This window comes from Drosophila erecta, unplaced genomic scaffold (genome assembly GCF_003286155.1).
Source record: "Drosophila erecta strain 14021-0224.00,06,07 unplaced genomic scaffold, DereRS2 tig00000055-arrow-pilon, whole genome shotgun sequence".
In the NCBI taxonomy this organism is placed as follows: domain Eukaryota; kingdom Metazoa; phylum Arthropoda; class Insecta; order Diptera; family Drosophilidae; genus Drosophila; species Drosophila erecta.
In genome coordinates this window covers 4875689-4899330 of record NW_020825200.1, presented here as the reverse complement: position 1 = coordinate 4899330, position 23642 = coordinate 4875689, and the positions used below count along the sequence as shown (strand labels likewise).

The 23642-nt window shown below is 41.8% G+C and overlaps 1 protein-coding gene across 1 annotated transcript; it reads right to left on the bottom strand.

Annotated features, from left to right (window-relative positions):
* Positions 1–20: 20 nt before the first annotated feature.
* LOC26526471 (basic proline-rich protein) lies at positions 21–1247 on the bottom strand (the record flags this gene model as incomplete). Its single annotated transcript, XM_015160029.2, has 1 exon — positions 21–1247. A coding segment is annotated over one exon (1179 nt), but the record flags the coding sequence as incomplete, so codon positions are not given.
* Between the last annotated feature and the right edge of the window lie 22395 nt (positions 1248–23642).

The following is a 23642-nucleotide window of genomic DNA, read 5'->3' as shown; positions in this document are numbered from 1 at the left end:
ACATTTTAATTACCATTTTTTATAAACTTTTTTTTTATAAAAAGTTTACTTACTCCTGTTCTCTTTTGTTACGGTGTAATGCAAATTTGACAGGGTTGCGGGGTTTCTACATTATCGGGTTTGACAATATCTCCGAATGGTATGGTAAGTTTGTTTTTGTTGATGTGCAATTCTTTTATATTTATGTTGGCCACTATAGCTGGATTATTATCTGGCTTATTATCAGGGATTAATCCAGAATTAGGAGGCATCTGTGATCCTGGTGGATGTCCACCTTGATTTGGTGGCCCAGGAGGCGGAATCGAGGCGGCTGGTGGGGAGGATACATTTGAATTAGGAGGCATCTGTGATTCTGGTGGATGTCCACATTGATTTGATGGCCCAGGAGGCAGAATCCAGTCAGGTAGTGAAGGGGTTAATCCAGAATTAGGAGGCATCAGTAATCCTCCTTCACCTTGATTTGGTGGTCCATTAGGCGGAATCAAGTCTGGTTGTGGGGGGTTTAATCCTGAATTACAAGGCATCTGTGATCCTGGTTGTTGTCCACCTTTATTTGGTGGCCCAAGTGGAGGAATCCAGCCCGGTGGTAATCCAGAATTGGGAGGCATCAGTGATCCAGGTGGATGTTCACCTTGGTTTGGTGGTCCAGGAGGCAGAATCCAGTTCTGTTGTGGAGGATGTAATCCAGAATTAGGAGGCATCTGTGATCCTGGTGGATATCCACCTTGGTTTGGTGGCCCAGGAGGCACAATCCAATTCTGTTGTGGAGGATGTAATCCAGAATTAGGAGGCATCTGTGATCCTGGTGGATATCCACCTTGGTTTGGTGGCCCAGGAGGCAGAATCCAATTCTGTTGTGGAGGATGTAATCCAGAATTAGGAGGCATCTGTGATCCTGGTGGATATCCACCTTGGTTTGGTGGCCCAGGAGGCAGAATCCAATTCTGTTGTGGAGGATGTAATCCAGAATTAGGAGGCATCTGTGATCCTGGTGGATATCCACCTTGGTTTGGTGGCCCAGGAGGTAGAATCCAATTCTGTTGTGGAGGATGTAATCCAGAATTAGGAGGCATCTGTGATCCTGGTGGATATCCACCTTGGTTTGGTGGCCCAGGAGGCAGAATCCAGCCCGGTAGTGAATTAGGAGGTAATACCGATCCAGGTGGATATATAGGGTACGGATACCATACTGGATGAATTATTGGACCAGGAGGTGGTGGGGCAGGTGTTGTAGGTGGTGGGGGTGTTGTAGGTGGTTGTGTTGTAGGTGGTGGTGGTGGTGGTGGTGGCGGTGGCGGCGGTGGCGGTGGTGGCGGTGGGGGCGGCGGTGGTGGCGGTGGTGGAACAAAGGGAAAGTGGTGAGATGGATGGCATCGGTAGCAGGGACGGCATCGATTGCATGGCGCCCGGAATCCTAGTCGTTCGACCTTAATTTCACCATTCACCTTAAATTGGATTTAATAAACTTAACTTTCTATATGGGCTGAGCCGGGCTTACCGAGGGGCTATTATTTTGAAAACTGTGCCTATGTGGCACAAAAAGGAAAACAAGAAGTACCATATAATTCCATTTCAACATTTAGTGTACTTTTCTTTTATGGCAAACTTTTGAATGAACTGAAACATATCAAGTTACTCAGTTTTAATACGAAAACTTATTTTATGGGTTGATTCATTATAAACGCTTTAGAAAGAAATAAGTAACAGTTACGCTTCAAGTCCGACAAATTTAGACACCATTACGAATGAATTTAATAAAAAGCTTAAAATTAGGGCTGAGATTTTCTAAAACTATATATGTAAATGGCTTAGTTTCATTCCCAGCTAAAATACATAAATATTTTTATTCTCAGTTATATCAAAATACAATATTTCTTTTTTCTATGTCTATTAAATTTTTCTTTTTAAATGTTATATTCTTATTTGTTTAGTAAATGTTTTATTGGTGACATTCTTACCATCCACAAGTAAATTATTTACATTTATATTCACCAATGAACCTTGCCAACCTGGTTTCCCGGGTAGAGAGGGAAAATTCGAAAAACTTGGTTGTGCCGGCAAGCTTGGAGGATGTACGGGCATTCCCGGAGGTTGAAGTGGAGAATTAGGTAAGCCCGGTGCACTCCAAATTGGTTGTTGCGGTAATCCTGAAGGCTGGACAGGAGGAATCGGTACTGGCTGATAAGTAGAATTCGGAGATCCAGGTGAACTCCCAGTTGGTGGTGCCGGTAATCCTGGACGTTGGTCAGGGGGGGATGGTCCAAGAGATCCCACTGGTGATGGAAGTTGGTGGGAAGGAATCAAAACTCCAGGTGAACTCCAAGCTGGTGATACGGGATGCGCCGGAGGATGGATGGGACGATTCTCAGAACCCCATGGATTCCAACCTGGTAGTCCTGGTGGTGGGAAGGGAGGAGAAGGTGATCCAGGTGAACTCCAACCGGGTGGTACGGGATGCGCCGGAGGATGGATGGGACGATTCTCAGAACCCCATGGATTCCAACCTGGTAGTCCTGGTGGTGGGAAGGGAGGAGAAGGTGATCCAGGTGAACTCCAACCGGGTGGTACGGGATGCGCCGGAGGATGGATGGGACGATTCTCAGACCCCCATGGATTCCAACCTGGTGTTTCCGGTAGTCCTGGCGGTGGGAAGGGAGGAGAAGGTGATCCAGGTGGACTCCAACCTGGTTGTATGGGTGGAGAGGCAGGCATAGGCGATCCAGGATATCCTGGATATTGGTGCGAAGGAATCGGAAACGCAGGTGGTGCGGGTAGTGTCGGAAGTTGAACAGGCGGGATTTGAAAAACAGGATAAAGGATATTTTGAGATCCCGTCGGAAGTTGTGGGATGAACCCATTTTCTGGTGGATATTCTTCAACTACCCATTGGCTCCACGGTGGGTACCAGAGGTATGAGTTAATTTCATTTTGTGGATAACACAGGTATCCTGTGTTTGGATACTTTCGGAAATGTTGGTTTATGTGGCTTGATACTGTATAATAACACGGATACGGCTGAAGTAATTTTTGAGATGTTGTTCTCTGCAGATGTTGGTGCAGAGCATTAGAAATGTCAACATTATTCGTTCCTAAATTTCTTACCGGTGATATTTGTTCATCTACTTTTTTGCTGGCTTGAACCACTAACAATAGTATAATATGAATTATCCACTTCCACATTTTGAGGGGGCATTTCAGTTGACAAAACTGAAGTGATTGTCTTTGGCTTGGCATTTTACTCATTTAAAAGTAGAACAAATGCATTACCAGGAATACATTAACTAATTTGTCATATTTGACGGAAAACTATTTGGATTACATAGTTAAAGTGTCATTTATCTTGGAAAAATTTAAGCTGAGTGACATGCTTGTATGTATTAATTTTCTCGGTCTCTTTATGTGTGATGTGTTTAGGTTTGAGTTATTGTACCACTGTGCAGCGATCTTGGCACCGTGAAGAGTTTATTAAATGCCACGACAACAGCGGCTGTTCTCAGCCATCCCCTGCAAAAAATCCTTTGTAAGGTAATTGCTCATTTGAGTTATAAACACGCACACAGCCGCTGCTGGACCCCCAGATACCCCTGGAATCCTCTCAGTTCCCCGATCCAGAGATGGCAATCGGAGCTGCCTGGAAAGGGCTGCGCCGTGGATTGTGGGCAACGTCCCCGCTTTGCATGTCTAACAATTGTTCTTCTAATTGCGTTTATGGCCAGCCGAGAGAACTGGCCGGACGCGGTCCACCCGAGGCCTCCGATGCCTTGTGAACGCAATCGGACAAGATAATCTCTGCATCGCAGCGTGCGCAATGATTTGCCGGGACCCCAAAAAGGGCTTACCCCATGGTCATGTCCGATCCTCTCCAGCTTCCACTCCCACCGCTTCTATGTGCCATGGCATGGCATAGCATGGCATGGCATGCCCCGATGCTTGCATTTGGTTGCAACAAATTGGCACAACGCATCTGCCAGACGCTGAATTGAGTCGAGTTCCTCAAATTGGCACTGGCGTTGGGGGAGAAATGCGTTACATATCGCATTTATGGGCTGCTGATTAAGTGGTGCAACAAATTGACAGCTCCAAAGAGCCTGTGGAGCACCTTCAACATCAATTACCCACAGCGATTCGCAGAAGAAACCGAATGCTGACTGCCGACCAACACTTCATTAAAAGTAAATAAGGTGTCCATGAGATATTGAGATAAATCGGTGAACGAGGGTGTTGTTCTGGCTAAAGTTCGAAGTGATGTTCTTGTGATTTCTCTAGTTTTGCTCTGATCTTGTGAGGATTTCTTGGCTAGTCAATGATAATAATATGAGAATATATAAGATACTATTACATATCAATAACTTTTGTAAGTCGAGTGCCGCGACTATTAAATACCCGGCACAACAGTCTCGTGCCTACCTATGAAAGCCCTCGACAGATCCTAAGTCCCAGGAAAAGGCAGCAAATAGTTCGTGCAATTGCCAGTTATGGCCAAAAGTGGGAAAAAAGGCGCGCGTCAAATGTTGCAGCGAAAAATACAAGGCGAATAGCCTGCAGATGTGGACCGCGGGTTACAATAACAATCTGCCAGGAAGGAATAAGGTTTGGAATGGGGTTGGGGCACATATGTGTGTGGAAAATTGAAGCCCAGCTCGCTCGCTAATGATAACTGCTGGAACTTTAAAGGCGCGAGATTGCGGCCCTAGAACTGGGCAGCAACGACGAATACGACGACAAGTGTCAAGTGAAGCTTAGATAAATTTCAAAAAGGGCAACAACATGGTCTGGTCCGTGAGGATGGAGCTGGCGACGATTGCCCGCCAGCTGGCGAAGATCAGATACACGTTAAAAACTATTTTAAGTATGAGATTTGACTAGCTCTAGGACATATACATCTCTCATTTACTGTAGAATTGGTTGTCTAAGCGAAGCTAATAAAATATATACAAATTAAGTGCCTGAATGAATTTAATATTCTTTGTGTAAACACTAAACAGTGAAGTTACAGATTTTTATAGAATGCTTTTTTGTTGAGTGTTAGTTGAAGTGTCTTGGAATGAATCGAAATGAAATGGCTGGAGAGGAAGGCCAAGCCTCACCTTGCCGTGCCGCACAAGTAGCCAACAGGCAGGCAGAGCTGCATCCTCTGGGCCTCATCCTCATCCTCTCATCTCCATCCCGATCCCGATCCCGATACCCATCCTCATCCTCTTCCAAATCGACTGAGTGGCATGCCATGACTGCCTCCGCTTCCTGCTTGTTCTGCTCGTATTTGAACTTCCAGACACGCTTTTGGCCCTTAACATTTTTGACCGTCATTTTGCCGATATAAATTCTTCAGCATCTCTTTGGCTGCTGATGCTGATGCAGTTGGCTCTGCTCTGTTCTGGTCTGTTCTTTCTTTCTGGTGGAGAGGGAAACCGCTTCGGGTTGCACTTTCTTCGTCGTGCCAGCAAAAGTGTAGATCAGCGCGAAATCTAATTTATGCAATGTACAAGAACATACAACATGTTGCACGATGATGAAAATGCGGCAGCCAGCCAGCAATATTTTTTAATAAAAAATGAAACAACAAAAAAAGTGAAGACCAAAAGCGAGCGGCAAGACAATCGAGCAACGACAACAACGACGCATGTTTTATGACTCTCATTGTCATTTATGCAAATTAGGAGTACGGCAATGGCTCTCGAGGAGCTGCTGCAGGAGCACCAAAGGCCGCGGAGCAACAAAAGACGATCGATGGCTACTTCTAAGCAGCGGCGCAAATTTCCCACCAGACCAAGAGACCAGCCGGCTGCCTCGTGGCCTAGAAGATCCTGCCTCCCAGGCCCCCAAGACCCCCATCCAGCAACCCTTCAGCTCCGATGATTATGAGCAACATGTTTTATGATATCTGGCGGTGATTTATTATCATTTGATTTAAAAAGCAGTGGACAGGACACACATCAATACATGTGGCTGGTCATAGTCTCGTGGAGACATGGCGTTATTTATAGTTTTGGCCGGGACCTTCGCCGGGCACTGGGCATTTCGATGGGATCGGGGCATGGGTTGGGGTCTCAGTTTCCTCGGGATTCCTCCGGTTCCACACCAAGGCTGGATCCTAGTTGCATTTCATGCTTATTAAAGAAATGTGCGCTTTTATGAGCGCGCCCAGCATGTTTAAGGAGGAGACAGCCTTTTGGCGATTTTAATTAGCCAACCCCGCCAGCTGGCTGATCTTATTCCGCCATGAGAGCCGCTGGACGGCTAATTAGTTTCAAGCTGCGATCGCATTTGGAACAGTTACAGTTGGATAGTGGGCACCTCTAATTAGTTCATGTATCTTATGTCTAGTCTAGACCGAAAGTCATTATACCTAGCCTGCAGCTGGCTCTTAAAGCGGGCTGCTAATGTTTCGGAAAGTTCGGAGCATCTCGCCTTTCAGCCAACAGGAATAGCCGTATCAGAAAGGTCAGCTTAATATACTGCGAAGGGTCAAAAATACGCCTGACTATATTTTTACATTATTGTCACATATTAGTCACCGATTCAAAAACCTGAAAAATATTCTGCATACTTTCAGGATTAAGGGTAATAAGGAGAGCTTCTTAAGAACTGCAAGTAAAGTGATATAACAAGAAAATATTTCAAATAAGTAGTCCCAAAACTAGATGTTTTACATCACAAACCCAATAAAAGGCTTGTGAAATTAAATATTTTTACATTCAATCCGCTTTAACGATGGCTCCCTGGCCAGCTTTACGATTGCCATTAAACACCTGAAGGAACCCATGTTTCATGTTCGCTAAATGGAGAATTCGTGTAGGTGTACCTATTCAAATCAATGAAACAACTAAATCAACTGCGATCTACATGCCAGCCAACATTTTTGTGCCCCTCGTGTTGGCTACTCTCGAATGTAACGATCTGTTCAGGGCTTGTCGACCCTTTTTTTTACGATTTTAATAGCTCCAACATAAAAGTTAATGCCAAGGGATCTCCACATCTACTAAGCGGCTGATTAGCCAGGATATGCAAAGCTGGCTCAGCGAGATGGAAGTTGTGGGGCAGCTGGAGCCTTGGGCCAGTGCTAATTAGAAATACTTATCAAGGTTCTAGTTTTTATTATCCAGTGCAGTTGCGCTATGTAAGTCTCCCTGGAATATACATCCGTTTGCATAAATAACCGCTAGACGTATTTCACAATCAACGACATCATCATGCCTACGTGCCAGGTTATCTATGTATCATCATCCCACTCCAAAGTTGATGTGCTCATCTTGGCGGCGTTGATACATGCCACTAAAAATAGATTCCCTTGATGTTGTGCTTGCTTAATTTGCTTTAATAATTTATTACCTACTTGCACACACAATCTCTAACTATGCACTTGCCACATGAGAGTGAGAAGGCTTCGGATTATGATACACCAATCTATGACTTACTGAAAATAAATATTTGCAATATTTCTTATTTAAATATGACGATAAATAAGAACGATGGTAATTAACTTGCAGCCTTGAACTGTCTCGAACATTTTTATGACAAACTACACTTTCCATCTTTTCGTTTTCCCAATTGTTATTGCTTATTTTTGGGCAGTGTGGTAAAACCTAATAAACCGATGTGTTTTCTATTCTTCCAATCAATCTAGCCATTTGCATTTACATGCAATTAAATGCCCATTCACGTGCCAGCGAGGGAACAAAAGCAACATCAGTTGCCGGCTCGGTATGACATCACCAGTAAATCTTCCTCCCAGCGACTGTTGCATCATCAATGCTATGGGCCTGAGCCTTCCCAGATACGTTCCTATCCATTGCCTTTGTCCGTTAGCCACCAAATCGGCTTAACTGCCGCCTACTCCAGGGCCAAGCCGAACGGGCATTGCCCGTGGCCGGGCTTTTTTCAATTGCAAATTTAATTCAATCATTGACTATAATTTGGCACACTCAAGGCAACAGCAGGAAGGAGGAAGGAGGAAGGTGGTACTGCAGTCTGGATGGAGTCTCGAGTCCGGAGTGCGCGTTTAACAGTTAAATGTTGCAGCGGCGTTTGCATTTAACACGCGCAAATTGCTGGTGCAACAACTTCTAGGGACAGGAAAGGCAAAGGTATGGGTAAGTGCAGACCCAAGACATGGCCACCATTAGAAATTCTAATTTTCGCAACAACAACTGCCACAATGGCTTGGGTAACTGCAATCATCCAAAGTTCGGAGTCACCCACAATCGAAGTGGTGGGGGATGGAAGGAAAGCCGATTGCCGCAGAAGAAGATGCAGATGAAGGTGGCAAATATGTAAGTCACGTTGCCCATTCCGAGTTGTTTTGGGTCGGGCTTTGTTTGGTGTTGCTATTGACAACGAAGTAGCAGCAGCAGCAGCAGCAGCAACAACAACTGCAAGAGCAACAGCAATGCTGTATGTTGCTGATGCCGCCGTAAACAATTGCGATAAAAAAGCGTGCGAATTTCTCACGAACATTTTGTGTATAGACCCGGCCGAGTACCCAGGCTTCTCCATTGGCCCCAACCCAGCCACCTATATCGCCATGGCCATTGCCAAAGACAGAGACTCGACTCCAATTTCGATTCGCATGGCGCATGTTCTGGCGACGGCGGTACTTGTGCTTTGATTGCCCAAATCCAAAACAGCCAAAGCATCAACTGCTGCGATGGGCAACTACAGTCGGGGAAAAGTTTGTGAAACAAACATAATTTGTACACATTCATTTCGAGGCACGAGAAATTAGCGATTTGTTGATTAGTGATTAATTTACATTTGGATTATATTATATTATAGTTGATAAAACAAGATTTATTGTTAAAGTGATTCTATAGATTCTCCAGATTATAGTGTACTTTAACTTTTGTATCCCAGTGCAGCTACATCCAGGCTTTGGCCTCAACAAGTTTTGCCTTAAGTGGGCTGTGGGTCAAGCCATGGCCGGAATTTTTGTGTGGCACTAATGATTTTGGCTTGGTACAATTGATTGATTGCTTGATTGAGTCCATTGAACCGCGTCGTTTCGGGGCAAAGGTCAATTGGTTTGTCAGCGGCAGCAGTGACAACTTGGCCATGTTTTGCCTTCATAACAACCAGAATACAGCAAATGGCAAGGCTCTTTGGCCATTTGGCTGGCAGAGCCGCACGTCTAGGAAATTGTCCAACAGTTGGGTTTATTATTTCGATTGTAGAATCCACATACACATCACATACTACTCGTACATAGTGGTCTGGGATTCCTGGGCACGTAGCAGCACTTTGGTTTCGTCTGCAGACTGCTGAAGACTGAGACTAGCAGCTTCTTCCCAGTGTTGTTGTGTCTGCACCGCAGCACCACTTCTAATGATCCGATCCCAGCGAGGTCGTTCAGCCAGCCAACTAACAACAGCAACAACTAAGCAACAGCAATAACAGCAACAACAACGGAGATCTGCAGCTTTTTGCAGACTCTCCTGACTGCCAGCAATTCTTCTCGGTTTTCTTTTCTTTTCTCTGCTGCTTTTTTGCCCCCATGCCTTGTCCATGCTTATTTTCTATTACTGCTTTTTCCACTTAAGGCCATTGCACTTTTTACGTGCATGCCATGGAGGGCCATTGCCGTTGATGTTGCTGTTGCTGTTGCCAATGTTGCAGTTGCTGCCGCCACCGATGTTGCAGTTGCTGGCTGTACGTGCAAAGGTTGTGAAAATGCTGAGACTCTGAGGCTGTGTGTGGAAAAGCTGGCAACAAATTTTGCGTCATGGATGGAAAAAATGAAATGGAGCGAAAAAATGTTGAGCTGGACACAGTCAAAGCCTCCACTTGGACTGTATTGCTGCCGCTGCTGATGTTGCGGCTTCTGCTGCAGCTTCTGTTGCCGCTGCTGTGCCAGGGAAATATGGGACTTTTTAGGTTCGTTGACTTTGAACATTGTATTGGCATTGTTCTTCTCACTTTATTATTTGCTTTGGCCAGTTCGCGTGCAGTAGCCACAAGAACAGAAGTGCAGAGCACTGCAGAGCAGCCAGAACAAAGCGCATATAATTCATAGCAGCCGGCAGCAGAGGCAAAAGCAGAAGCACCAGGCTGACCCTTTCATTAGACGCAGACTGGCCAACTTTATGCATCCTGCGCGTTGATTTCCATTTAAACGACAGCGTTAGAGAAACAGAAGCCAGGCCAAACTGGCTTCCTTGATGCTATCCACCGATGCTGGCGAGTCGAAACGAAAAGCGAAAGAACCCATTAAAATAGCTCCAACTGTAGCAAATTCAGTTCCCCGACTCTTCGGCTCCTCGCCTGCAGCAACGCGGTAGGTTGTTGTCACATGGCTATGGCCACATTGATTTGTAGTGCCGACCCAGGCGGACACGACCGGTGACAACTTTGACCACCAGGCCAGGAGCAGAGATACCAAGAAGATCGGGACGTGGACTTTGCCTTTGAGCTTGCAATCCTGCTGAGCTTAAGTTGAACTTAAATATTTGAGCAAACGAGATTCCATTTATTTGTAAATTACCAAGTATTTTGTAAATATATAAATTGGAATTAACTACACGTAGTTTTACTTTCCAAAATGGATAAATTACTCACTTTAAGCCGAATTTTCTATATGAGACTTCCACCTACAATCTATAAGATTATGCAGAAGCCCATAAGGCTTTCCCAGCCGATTCGATGCAGGTAAACGACCAGAATTGGGACATGGAAGTCTTGGGCCGGGCACGTAATATGGTCACTCGCTCCGTGCTGGGCGCAAGAAGGAAAGCAGATTCGGGTATAAAAAGCTTCCACTTGTAGTACGGGGTTTGCGTGCAGCAATTAGTGGCAAATTGCATGGGAAAATTCTATCGGGAAATATGCAAAGATGTACGCGGGCGGGCCCCAAGGCCTTCGAAATCAAAAGACTTAGGACACGAACTTGCTCGCCAGCCAACGCATTGGGCCGAATTCTTAACAGTAAACTTAAGCTGAAGCTTAAGCAAAATCTAACTCCACTTGCCGGCTCAGTCAGCGGAAAATTTCAATAACGAATCACTATGATTACCATTTAGGCGGCGATCGCCAAGAAGACGTCCAAGTTTTTTGCCTCAAATTGGTAAATGGTAGATGCAAGACGAAAGGTGCTCAACTAAAAACTACCTGTTAATATTTTCTAACGTGAAAAGTGATTTTTTAAAATACGTTATTTACATGTAAAGGTTAAGATTTATAAATTATTCCGGGGAATTTATTAGATGTTTTTAATCCCAAACATATGCTTGATGAATCTCTAACTGATCTACCTCGTATTCCTTTAAATCAATGGGTGTTTCCAACGGTGGGCGACTAGTTTACTTCCTTGTTTTCGGCTGCTTGGCCAAAACAAAAACAAAATCGAAACCTTAACCTTAAACTTGCAATCAGAGGCCGGGCAACCCGCTGATGGCCCCTCAGCTGGCTTGTTGCATTTGTAAATTTGTTGAAAATCAGAGGTGCAGAGGGCGGCAAGGCGGTCAAACAAGAGTTGCATGCATGCAGCGCATTTGACGTAATGGCCAGAAACAACATCGCGAACCAAGAGTTCATTACTCCACTTAGGAGAGCCGCGGCCACAGCTGCACAAAGTTGAACATTTCGCTGGTCGTCCGATGGGCCAACACGAATGCAGAGGTCGCTGAGCCATCATCGTCATCATCATCTTGGACTCGGTCTTTGTTGTGCTCCCTACCCTTCTATTCAGCTCTTCTGTTTTCCGAGGAAGCTCGAAAGTCAGAGTCAGATGAATGTGCCTAGCCGGTTGACTGAAGTGGGCGGTCAAGGAAGTTGTCGGTTTTCGTAAATACTAAACATTTGCCAATATGCTAAACGGGTTTATTTTTCTAAAGCTTCTTTTATTCGGGCTCTTCTGTTTCTATAGTTGGCCTTAAGGTTAAGAGGAAATCATTTCGAAGGAAGATGTTCATCGGGTGGCGGCCACGATACCTGTGCTGCAAAATTGCTGTGCCCGTGGCCATGGTAATTGGTCGGGCTTTTGGGCAATTGTTATGAACATGTCAAAGCTAACGACTTTGACTGTCAGCTGGTCAAAGTGTTAAGTGGCCAGGCAGAAGGAGGTGTTGCTGCCATCAATGACTCTCTCTCTCTCGCTGTGGAAAGTGGCTGGCATCTGGCATCTGGCGAGCTGCATCTTTGCAGCTTTGTAAATAACAATTTATCTTCTTAATAGCATTAAATTGCAACATCAAAAGCATGTGGGCACGACGTTGGCTGGCCTCTAGAATAATGCCAGACTTTGATATGCCCTGCGGGCTGTTCCACTTAATCGCTAGATGGGCAGAAAGTCTGGATAATTGAAAGGATTTGATGGGCTGAATTTAGCTAGATGGTTGATTGAATTGTTGCTGCAGCGCAGAGGGGCACAAAGATGGGCAGCCTTATATCGATAGCTTAAAGTTTCTAATGGCAACTAATCATTAATTTTTTTAATCTTCTACGGTACGTTCTCAAGTAATGAACAGTTAATAAACGGTAATCATTTTGATTTTACTAGCGGTAAAACTGTTTGATTTATTTAACGATCAAAAGCTTAACTTGACTTATCTTTATCCTAATCTAATAAATCTATTCAGATCAATACCAAAGTCAAATTCTATGTACCAATTACAGATACATCTGTATGCTTGATACATCTTAATAAACGTGAGGTCTTTCAATTAATGCAAATGCTGGTCGACCGATCAGTGGAAATAACCTTAGACGTGTACTTTAGGAGTAAAACGAGTTAACGTTGATATTTGGCGCCTGGTACAGGTATTTTATGGCATTACAATACATAATTCATTGTTTGGTTTACGTTTATTGCTTTGATTTGCGATTAGAGGCTTTGTATGATTATGACAATGCCGTCATTATGCACATCATACGATTCTCAGCTGGCAAACGTGACATGCTCTTCGTTTTTAGACTTGGTTGTTTTATTTTCTGGCCAAGTACTCAATTAAATAAAATAGGTAAAGCCACTGAATACTGCAAAAAGTTAGTATGGCTTGTGTCGGGCGTTTTGCCCGCCCATCCATTTCCATGTGTGCGGAACGAATCGAAAGAGTGGCAAGGGGCGGCACTGGATTCGCTGCATCATGATGCATGTTCCATGCCACGTTCTATGTAGCCACACAACCAATGCCCCATGCCGATTGTGAAGTGTGCAAAACTTTCAAACACCTCTCGCTATTAATAGCAGCAAATATTATTAATGACTGCGCAGCCAACTGCTGCAATGCACTGTGGTGGTCAACGTTATTAAACTAAAAGTAGGGTGTATGGTAAACTATCTATAGGATAGTATTCCATAAACTGATGAAAATAAGGTGCAGATGTAGCTAATATTTTAAATTAATATTAATAACCCAATTAAGGAAATGAATTTTAGTGGACTTACATTACATTTTGAAATTATTTAAATTGAAATTTAGATGAAGATGCTGATAATATGCAGGCAATGTAAGGCATTTTCTTATGAAGTGAAATGAATACCTTTTCCAGCTCTGTTGTCCACAGTGCCTTGGGACAATTGAAATGCAAACTAGCTGGCTTCCAACTGGTAGCTGGCAAACAGACAGCAGCAGGTGCATCTGCGACCAGGCCATGTGGTCACCATGAGCTCATCATCAGCGGCACGCACCCGGCGAACGGACGACCTTGGGAAGGGGGGCAGTGAGATTGTGCATTGCAATAAATGACACGCGTCCCAGCATCAGATCGGCATATTAAATGACAATTAACAGGTAATTACGATTGAGTGTTATTGCGCAGGCAGAGTGCGGGATCACTGGCTGAAGTGGAGGATGATAGTCCATCTGGGTGCATTTGCAATGAATTTTCCGACGCCCCCAAATTAACCCAAATGCATTCGACCCGGTGCCCAAGGTATCGACTTGTGGGGCTCTGTCAAATTGATTTGTTGCGGCTTTTTCCCAGCGGCATTCAATGAGCTGTGACAGGAAAACCTTTTCAACTCAACCGATCTGTGCAAGATTCGTGTACAAATGTCGCATGCAAATCAGCGCAAATTCTCAAATCCGCCTAAGGTTGGTCCGAAAATTTATGACCAACGCTTGAACTAAAGTCGTAGGTGCATGAAGTTCTTAGTTATAAGTTTTACTTTGTTTCTGAACAACACTATGAAAAGAATAAATTTACATTTTAATGAGATATGCTGAAATAATTAATACAATTAGTAACACTAAATTTTTAATTTCGCTCCGAGCTCGTAGCTTCATTGTCGCCCAAAACTGAGCAAAGCACATTTAATGGTCACAGTTTGCTAACTCAACTGCTCTAGTTACACTTGCACCTAAATGTCCTGAAAATGTTTTCGCTTTTTGAGCAATTCAGTTAACTATTTCCACCCATCCCCAGCATGCAATGTTAATTTCTCAATTGTCGCGTGCAAAGGCGATACCCTGTAACTAAAAGCATAAAGGGCTTAGTGGCCTAGGGTTTGAAAAGCAATATAATATCAAATATATTTTATAAAAGAATTTAACAACTATTTATCTATGAATTATAAGTACACTTATCGACTTAAGCCTTTAAGAAGTATACAAGTGTGCCTCACCTTAGACTCTAATTTTATTTGCACCTCTAACTGCATTTGGCTGCATTAAAATTATCTACGCTAAATTATCGCTACCTTTGCCGCTTGCTGTTGTTCTTGCTTTCATTTGTCGGGCATATTCTCAAAGATCTATAGATCTACAGTTCCCCATTGTTTCAGACCCGACACTTTTCTCGCCACTTGGCCGTAACATCTCGTCGCCTTTTTTGCCGACACAACGGAGCTTTCTGATGCACCTGAGTGCGTTTAGAGAAATATTTTCGCTATGACAGGAAGTACAAGTATGCAGTGAGGCAAGCGCCAAGAAAAATCTAGAGAAAATAGTCGTAGGTACCATGACATGTTTGGGGCGGGGATTTATTACCAATAAAAGTATTAAAAACATTTTTATGGCTGCAGCGATGACAGAAACAACTGCGAGAAATCACCGAGCATAATAAAAAGTGCAAATAATTATATAAATTGTACAGAGGCATGGTCAAGCGAAAATTTCATGCACTGCTGAACGTTGGCTTTTTGTTGGCCCAGCGACCTTGAAAATATTTTGCAAACAAAATATTGTTTTTGGCAAATTAGCAAATGCAAATAATGTCTAACAACGAGCATTTGTCATTGATATCCATGTCACTTAAAGTATGGAGGGTATTAAAATGGGGGAATCCATTTATGAGTTGGCGAATTTGTAATTCCCAATTTGATATTTTTAAAGTAGCCATTTTGCATAAATCAATACCTAAAAGGTATGAAATATTAATGTCAATTCTAACATGTTCAATACTCCCCGAATTCGGCAACAATCGAGGTTGTATGATTCTATTTGTCAAACACACTTAAAGTAGGTATCTTCCAGTGTTGGGACTTATGCAAAATAAAACGCACTTACTTAGCTTTAAAAGGCATTTAATTTTTATTTAGCCATGTTAGCATTATACTTACTGCTGATGGCATTTTTAATTAGGCACTTGCTAAACGTTTGCCATCTGTCGCCTGTCGATTAGAAGTTTCGCATAAGTATAGATATAAAATCTAGCACTCCAACTGGCTGGATGCCCAAGACCCCTCATTGGGCGGAAGGCTAGCCAGTTGCCTGTGGATGGGCAGTTTCATTGCTTCATTAGCATCGAGATTTGCCTTATTGAATAGTGCTCACATAAACACTGATTGCCGCCAACAAAACCCGCACAACGACAGCCAGGCTTAGCATTATATGATGTAGGAATCAAGATATATATGGCCAGATATTTAATGGTTGGCAACAATGTATAAGCCCCTGCTAATCTTGCCGACAGCAAAACAGCGGGTGTGGAAACATAATACTTGTTGATCTCATGTCCTTAGTATTTATTTGTTTAAAACTACAATTACTTAGTCGCTTAAGCAAGATGTCAATTGTGCCTGGTCACCAATGTCAAAAACAAACTATTAAAATTGTTAACAAATTTGTGTTGCTGCCCACTAATAAAAAGATTAATGTGACAGTCAAAGTACACACATTACTTTAGTTTAACTATACCTTTCAGTTGTAATAAGTTTAATGTAATAACGAAGCATTTGAAGAAGTATTATCCCTAATTTGGCAATAAAAAAGGATAATTAAGGAATACTTTGCTGAGAAAGCCGTCAAAATCACCATATTGTAAATAATCACAGCTAAAATAATTAAGTTGTATTCCAAAGATTATGCAATTACATCATACTTTTCCACCTCCGGCTTAAAGTTCATTGTGCCTAATCCGAAGGAAATTTTCGGCTATCCGACGATCGCGTGCTGAAAGTCGGCGTTGCGCAATCGAAATGGCATATACTATATAAATAAGGCCTACTGATCCGTTGATTGACGGATCTGTGCTACACGATCTGCGATTGTTCACTCTTGTCCAATCCACGCCCATGTCCAAGTATCCATGTAAAGCAAAGCTGAGATCACTGGCAAAAGCTCATGTCGAAACAGCCGCTGAGCAAACTCGCTAAACGGTCGTATGTGAGGAGAATATTGAGTCCGCAACTCGGTAGCGGACAATTTTACGATGATTTAATGAGCTGGGACCGGGACTGAGACCACGTCCGATCCCCGCCAGAAACTCCGACGCGTAACACGGGTTGGCGAGCGGACCAGAAGCGGCACAGTTTTTACTTAAATGTATTTCATTGGCGCTCGGGGCGCTGCCGTAAGCACAAATCAAAACTAACTGGAGTGCTTAGAGTGCCATAGAGAAACAAACAACATTATTTACCGCTCTGATTTGGTCAAACAAAAGCCGACCAATCGATAATCAAGAGACCAATTCAAAGTGCCTCCATTGATGGCTCGTGGTTCTTAACGTATTTCTTCTCTATAAACCCATACCCTTACTGAGCTAAGACGATTTTTTGTAGATAGAGGAAAAGATAAAGCAACCTATTCCGATTGGGATTAAAATTTAGTATATACAACTTGTACTTGGTTAAGCTTTCAAAGTGTACGTACTGTATTACATATACATATATAGAATTTGTAAATTATTTTTGAAACTTCATGTAGGGTATACGGCTGTAGACTGTTGTATCTAGCCTTTAACGGCTTTCTTCGATTTGTTCGATTTTTAACTTGGCATATGAATAATGATTCATAACTGTGGCCTGTCCTCTGCACCGTTCCCTTTTGGTCTGCTGTTCGATTCTTGAATTCAATGTACATGTCGTTGCTATCTTGTTCTTACAAATCGCGTGCTGATCGAGCACTTGCTACCCCGCACTCCTGCCACTTTGTTCCTGCTTCGCCCTATGTTTGACAAGAGCGCTACACACGATTTTAATGATTCCCCGCGGTCTGTGGCTGTGGCTCCAATAAGAATTATGATTTTTTCAATGTGGTTTCATTAATTTTGCGTGCCCCCCGTATTCCTGCGTGGTCTGAGCCTCCGCACTGTTGGTGTTGATGGCGACTTTTACTTGGTACCCCTCTGGCCATCTCTTTTGGATTTCTAATTTTGACTCAACTTCGATGGTAACCGTGTGCCAGTTCCTTGAACTCACGCCAACAACAGGGCAACTTAATTAACTTTCAATCACTTTTCAAGTTTTAGAAAAGGTATTTCGCTGCTCTTAGCTGAAGGGTCGTTGCATAATGGTAGCTTTAAAAAGATAGGCCTTAGGGAATGAGGTGTTAATAACTCGAATTTGATTGGGTTTTTAAATCAGAACACAAGTAAAGATTGAAAAATCTATGAAAACAATAAAAATAATCTTAAGTAGGCTAATTTGAACTAAGTGATATTAGTCTTTTTGAAGACAGATCTAGATTTGATCTGAGATTTGGTTTGAATAATGGTGCTTCTGTTTAAGCAAAAAATTCCAGTTAAATCCGACAAAGATCTGTGAGTGGCATTTGAATACCCGTCCAGTGACTGCCAAACTGTGTCGTCGATTAGGCAGGTGATCTCATTGTTGACCAGAAGAATCAAGCGTGCAGAATTCCGCTCAAGATTCGAGTTCTTCGACTTCCCCTTAAAGGAAACACGCAGATTGGCTTTGCTTTGTTCTGATTGCGCTCGACTGATTTTTATAGCCGACTTGGTATAGGTTATTAATCAAAGAGGTAATACACATCTTTCCCTTTATTGTATTTTAATTGCCTGGAATCATGACCATGTTCGGTATGATGTCACCCCATCCAGCCGGGTAATTTGTCACTCATCACAGCAACCAAGCAAATCAATGCCAATGACCACAATCCGTCTAAACACCTACTCTTCTACTGCTAGCTGACTCGCGCCATCTTCATTGCCGCCTTCATCTTCATATCCATCTCCATGTCCATTTCTATCGCAGGCTGGGATGGGAGTCCACTCCAGTTGATGCCACATCCATAAACTGGGCGCTTGTTTGTTGGTTTTTAATTGGCAGCACCATAATCTATCATTAATTTTGCCATAAATTGTTTCCATCAATGCGAGGGCTGCCGATCCGGTTGCCTTGCCCAGATCGTATTATTTATTTTTATTTTTCTATAAAGCGTTCTTTTTATCTGCGTTTGCAAGATTTATGCGAGCGGCTATAAAATAATATGCTGCCATGGCAACGCCATTCGCAGACGATTCGCAGACGGGGCGCGGATGTGGATAAGGTAAGGTGCTCCTCGGATCCTCGCATCCTTTGGGCCCATGGCAATGGCAACTATTTAGCCGGCTAAAAATAGCGCTTGGCACACACATACCCCAGCAATTGCAATCACTCAGTTTGTTGCTTAAGTCTTTTGTTTTATTTCTGTTTGCATTTTTCAGTGTCAGTCTGCTGCTGCTGGAAAGGATCGGAAGAGCGCAATCGGCTGGGGATCGCCTCCTCTTCGCCTCGCTATAAGTGAGTTATGCAGTCAACAGTTCATAGAATATATCTCCCCAGTCGGCTCTGCTCCCAAAGATCGGCCAGAAAAACCCTGCGCGCCTTGTTATATATATTTCATCACAATGTAAACTATTCTCCCCTGTGCCGCGTAATTGGGCTTTGATTAATCATATAAAAATAATTCCTACCTTTTATTTGGTGAATGCTTGTTGTTGCTTGATGACAAATATTTATAAAGTCGTTTTTGTTCCAAGTCTTCATAAAAATCTTACCTTTCATATACGACAGGACACTTTGATCGATTCCAGTTAGAATCCCCAACTCCTGGCTTTCACCGGCGCGCCTGGCCATCAAACGCGGAAGACCGGCAGTCTGGCGAAGAATTCAATGAAACAACGCCAATGGGCTAAATGGAGTAGTGAGTATTCATGACGGACCTGGTCGATGCGCCGCCTGCACCTCCGAATCAACTGGCCGTACCATTCACATACACATTTTGTAATAAAATTAATGACACGTCATTACCTTAATATTGTTGTTACAATGTGAGCCGCAAGTACTCTCGCACTCACGTCGTGTTTGACCATGAACATGGACTTGCTTCGGGTATCGTGGACCTGGCGATGGCCATTTGGGTGATGGGTGAACCTGAAGCTGGACCTGGACCTGAACCGTTACCAGTCGGTCCAGAGCTGGAGGGTGAAAAAATTTCTTCATTCTTTTGGGACCCCAGCACCCGTCATTAGTTCTAAGGCATTTAGCGTTTAAATTGATAAACAACATTTACATGCAAATTGCGGTAATTTAACGATAACATCTTTCTGAGTGGCCGAGAGGGTAAGAACGGTTCTCAGGCCTGCTAATGAGCCTGCACTTAGTGCCTGCCCTGGGTGGTTAAGATGTAAATGGTAATTGAATATTAACCTAAAACCCGAGCGAAGATCACCACAATCTCTTGACAAATTTGCGGGTCAATGGGCTGCCAGGAAAGCGTAGAATTGTGGGATTTATGTGAGATCGGCACGCCATGTTGTCGCTGTGATGTGGCGGCTTGAATGCCAATAGTCGCTCCTCATTGATGCCCTGGAATTCGTGTAATTGCCCTTTGAGTGGAAGAGGCGGGACTGTTGGATTCCGCCTTTGTGACAAGGACTGTGACTGTGACAGCCAGATATACGTTAATTGATGGTGCGTGATTCCAGTGAGTTTGTGTCTTTGGGCCTGTCTATGGAAGTCAATGCCCGGATTCCTGGCTAGGATGGCACAAAACTAGCCAAAGCCCCTCAACTCCCACTCACTACTGCTTGAAAATCAACGGGGCACTTCCTGGTTGCACTGGGCTCGCAAAATTGCACAATTGCAATGCGCATTTACTTATGCAAATTGCACATATTTGCCCGGACGATGCGCAAAATGTTAAAATATTTTTATGACTTAATAAAACATTTTTTATTAAATTCGAGCAGCCAGCGCATGGGCATTTCGAATGCAAATCGCATGCAGCAACTGCAGTGCAATCGCCTGCGGGCCAAGGCTTTGGCTTTAGAATTTGAAATATCTTTGAATTGCAACTGCCAATCGTGCATGAAGTCGGACTGTGAGCCGCAGATATAGCCCCGCCCTTTCCAGCTCCCTAGTCCGGCTGAGGCAGCAAAAGTTAATGTTTTAAACATAGCGCCGTGCACTTTTCTCTCAAGGCAAGCGTATAATTTAAATTTAAAATAAATAATAAGAGTATGATGATGCAACTGGAATCGGCTGTGAAGCACTACTTATCCCCTATAATTGATTTGTACTGACTCGCGATTTTTACTACGCCCACTCTACCGCCCACAATCCGCCCAAAACTGTCACGAACACAACTTTGAAACATTTTAAATTATTTTTGAATTTGTTTACTCACTTTCTACCGATATTCCAGAAAATGTTAAAATTTCTCGTTTGCTATTTGAGTAACTCGAATATAGCAGACTATAGAAATTCAAAAATGTCCCCAGGCTAAAGTTCTAAAGTCCATAACTCTACTTATATTAATCTGATTTTGAAGTGGCATACCTCTAAATGTTTCTGGAGCAATTCTCTAAAAATCTGCATTCAAATTTGGAAATTTAATTTTTCTCAATTTTTTTGTCATTTTTCTGATGTGAGGATGTTGTAGAAATTCAAAAATGTCCCAAGACTGAAGTTCTGAAGTCCATAACTCTACTTATATTAATCGGATTTTGAAGTGGCATACCTCTAAATGTTTCTGGAGCAATTCTCTAAAAATCTGCATTCAAATTTGGAAATTTAATTTTTCTCAATATTTTTGTCATTTTTCTGATGTCAGGATGTTGTAGAAATTCAAAAATGTCCCAAGACTGAAGTTCTAAAGTCCATAACTCTACTTATATTAATCGGATTTTGAAGTGGCATACCTCTAAATGTTTCTGGAGCAATTCTCTAAAAATCTGCATTCAAATTTGGAAATTTAATTTTTCTCAATTTTTTTGTCATTTTTCTGATGTTTTAATGCTGTAGAAATTCAAAATTGTCCCAAGACTGAAGTTCTAAAGTCCATAACTCTACTTATATTAATCGGAATTTGAAGTGGCATACCTCTAAATGTTTCTGGAGAAATTCTCTAAAAATCGGCATTCAAATTTGGAAATTTAATTTTTCTCAATTTTTTTGTCATTTTTCTCATGTGATGATGTTGTAGAAATTCAAAAATGTCCCAAGACTGAAGTTCTAAAGTCCATAACTCTACTTATATTAATCGGATGTTGAAGTGGCATACCTCTAAATGTTTCTGGAGCAATTCTCTAAAAATCTGCATTCAAATTTGGAAATTTAATTTTTCTCAATTTTTTTGTCATTTTTCTCATGTGATGATGTTGTAGAAATTCAAAAATGTCCCAAGACTGAAGTTCTAAAGTCCATAACTCTACTTATATTAATCGGATGTTGAAGTGGCATACCTCTAAATGTTTCTGGAGCAATTCTCTAAAAATCTGCATTCAAATTTGGAAATTTAATTTTCTGAATTTTTTTGTCATTTTTCTGATGTTATAATGCTGTAGAAATTCAAAATTGTCCCAAGACTGAAGTTCTAAAGTCCATAACTCTACTTATATTAATCGGATTTTGAAGTGGCATACCTCTAAATGTTTCTTGAGCAATTCTCTAAAAATCTGCATTCATATTTGGAAATTTAATTTTTCTCAATATTTTTGTCATTTTTCTGATGTCAGGATGTTGTAGAAATTCAAAAATGACCCAAGGCTAAAGTTCTAAAGTCCATAAATCAACTTATCTTTATCGGATTTTGAAGTGGCATACCTCTAAATGTTTCTGGAGCAATTCTCTAAAAATCTGCATTCAAATTTGGAAATTTAATTTTTCTCAATTTTTTTGTCATTTTTCTCATGTGATGATGTTGTAGAAATTCAAAAATGTCCCAAGACTGAAGTTCTAAAGTCCATAACTCTACTTATATTAATCGGATGTTGAAGTGGCATACCTCTAAATGTTTCTGGAGCAATTCTCTAAAAATCTGCATTCAAATTTGGAAATTTAATTTTCTGAATTTTTTTGTCATTTTTCTGATGTTATAATGCTGTAGAAATTCAAAATTGTCCCAAGACTGAAGTTCCAAAGTCCATAACTCTACTTATATTAATCGGAATTTGAAGTGGCATACCTCTAAATGTTTCTGGAGCAATTCTCTAAAAATCGGCATTCAAATTTGGAAATTTAATTTTCTGAATTTTTTTTGACATTTTTCTGATGTTATAATGCTGTAGAAATTCACAATTGTCCAAAGACTGAAGTTCTAAAGTCCATAACTCTACTTATATTAATCGGATTTTGAAGTGGCATACCTCTAAATGTTTCTTGAGCAATTCTCTAAAAATCTGCATTCATATTTGGAAATTTAATTTTTCTCAATATTTTTGTCATTTTTCTGATGTGAGGATGTTGTAGAAATTCAAAAATGACCCAAGGCTAAAGTTCTAAAGTCCATAACTCAACTTATCTTTATCGGATGTTGAAGTGGCATACCTCTAAATGTTTCTGGAGCAATTCTCTAAAAATCTGCATTCAAATTTGGAAATTTAATTTTTCTCAATTTTTTTGTCATTTTTCTGATGTGAGGATCTTGTAGAAATTCAAAAATGACCCAAGGCTAAAGTTCTAAAGTCCATAACTCTACTTATATTAATCGGATTTTGAAGTGGCATACCTCTAAATGTTTCTGGAGCAATTCTCTAAAAATCTGCATTCAAATTTAGAAATTTAATTTTTCTCAATATTTTTGTCATTTTTCTGATGTCAGGATGTTGTAGAAATTCAAAAATGACCCAAGGCTAAAGTTCTAAAGTCCATAAATCAACTTATCTTTATCGGATGTTGAAGTGGCATACCTCTAAATGTTTTTGGAGCAGTTCTCTAAAAATCTGCATTCAAATTTGGAAAATTAATTTTCTGAATTTTTTTTGTCATTTTTCTGATTTTATAATGCCGTAGAAATTTAAAAATGTCCCAAGACTGAAGTTCTAAAGTCCATAACTCTACTTATATTAATCGGATGTTGAAGTGGCATGCCTCTAAATGTTTCTGGAGCAATTCTCTAAAAATCTGCATTCAAATTTGGAAATTTAATTTTTCTCAATATTTTTGTCATTTTTCTGATGTGAGGATGTTGTAGAAATTCAAAAATGACCCAAGGCTAAAGTTCTAAAGTCCATAACTCAACTTATCTTTATCGGATGTTGAAGTGGCA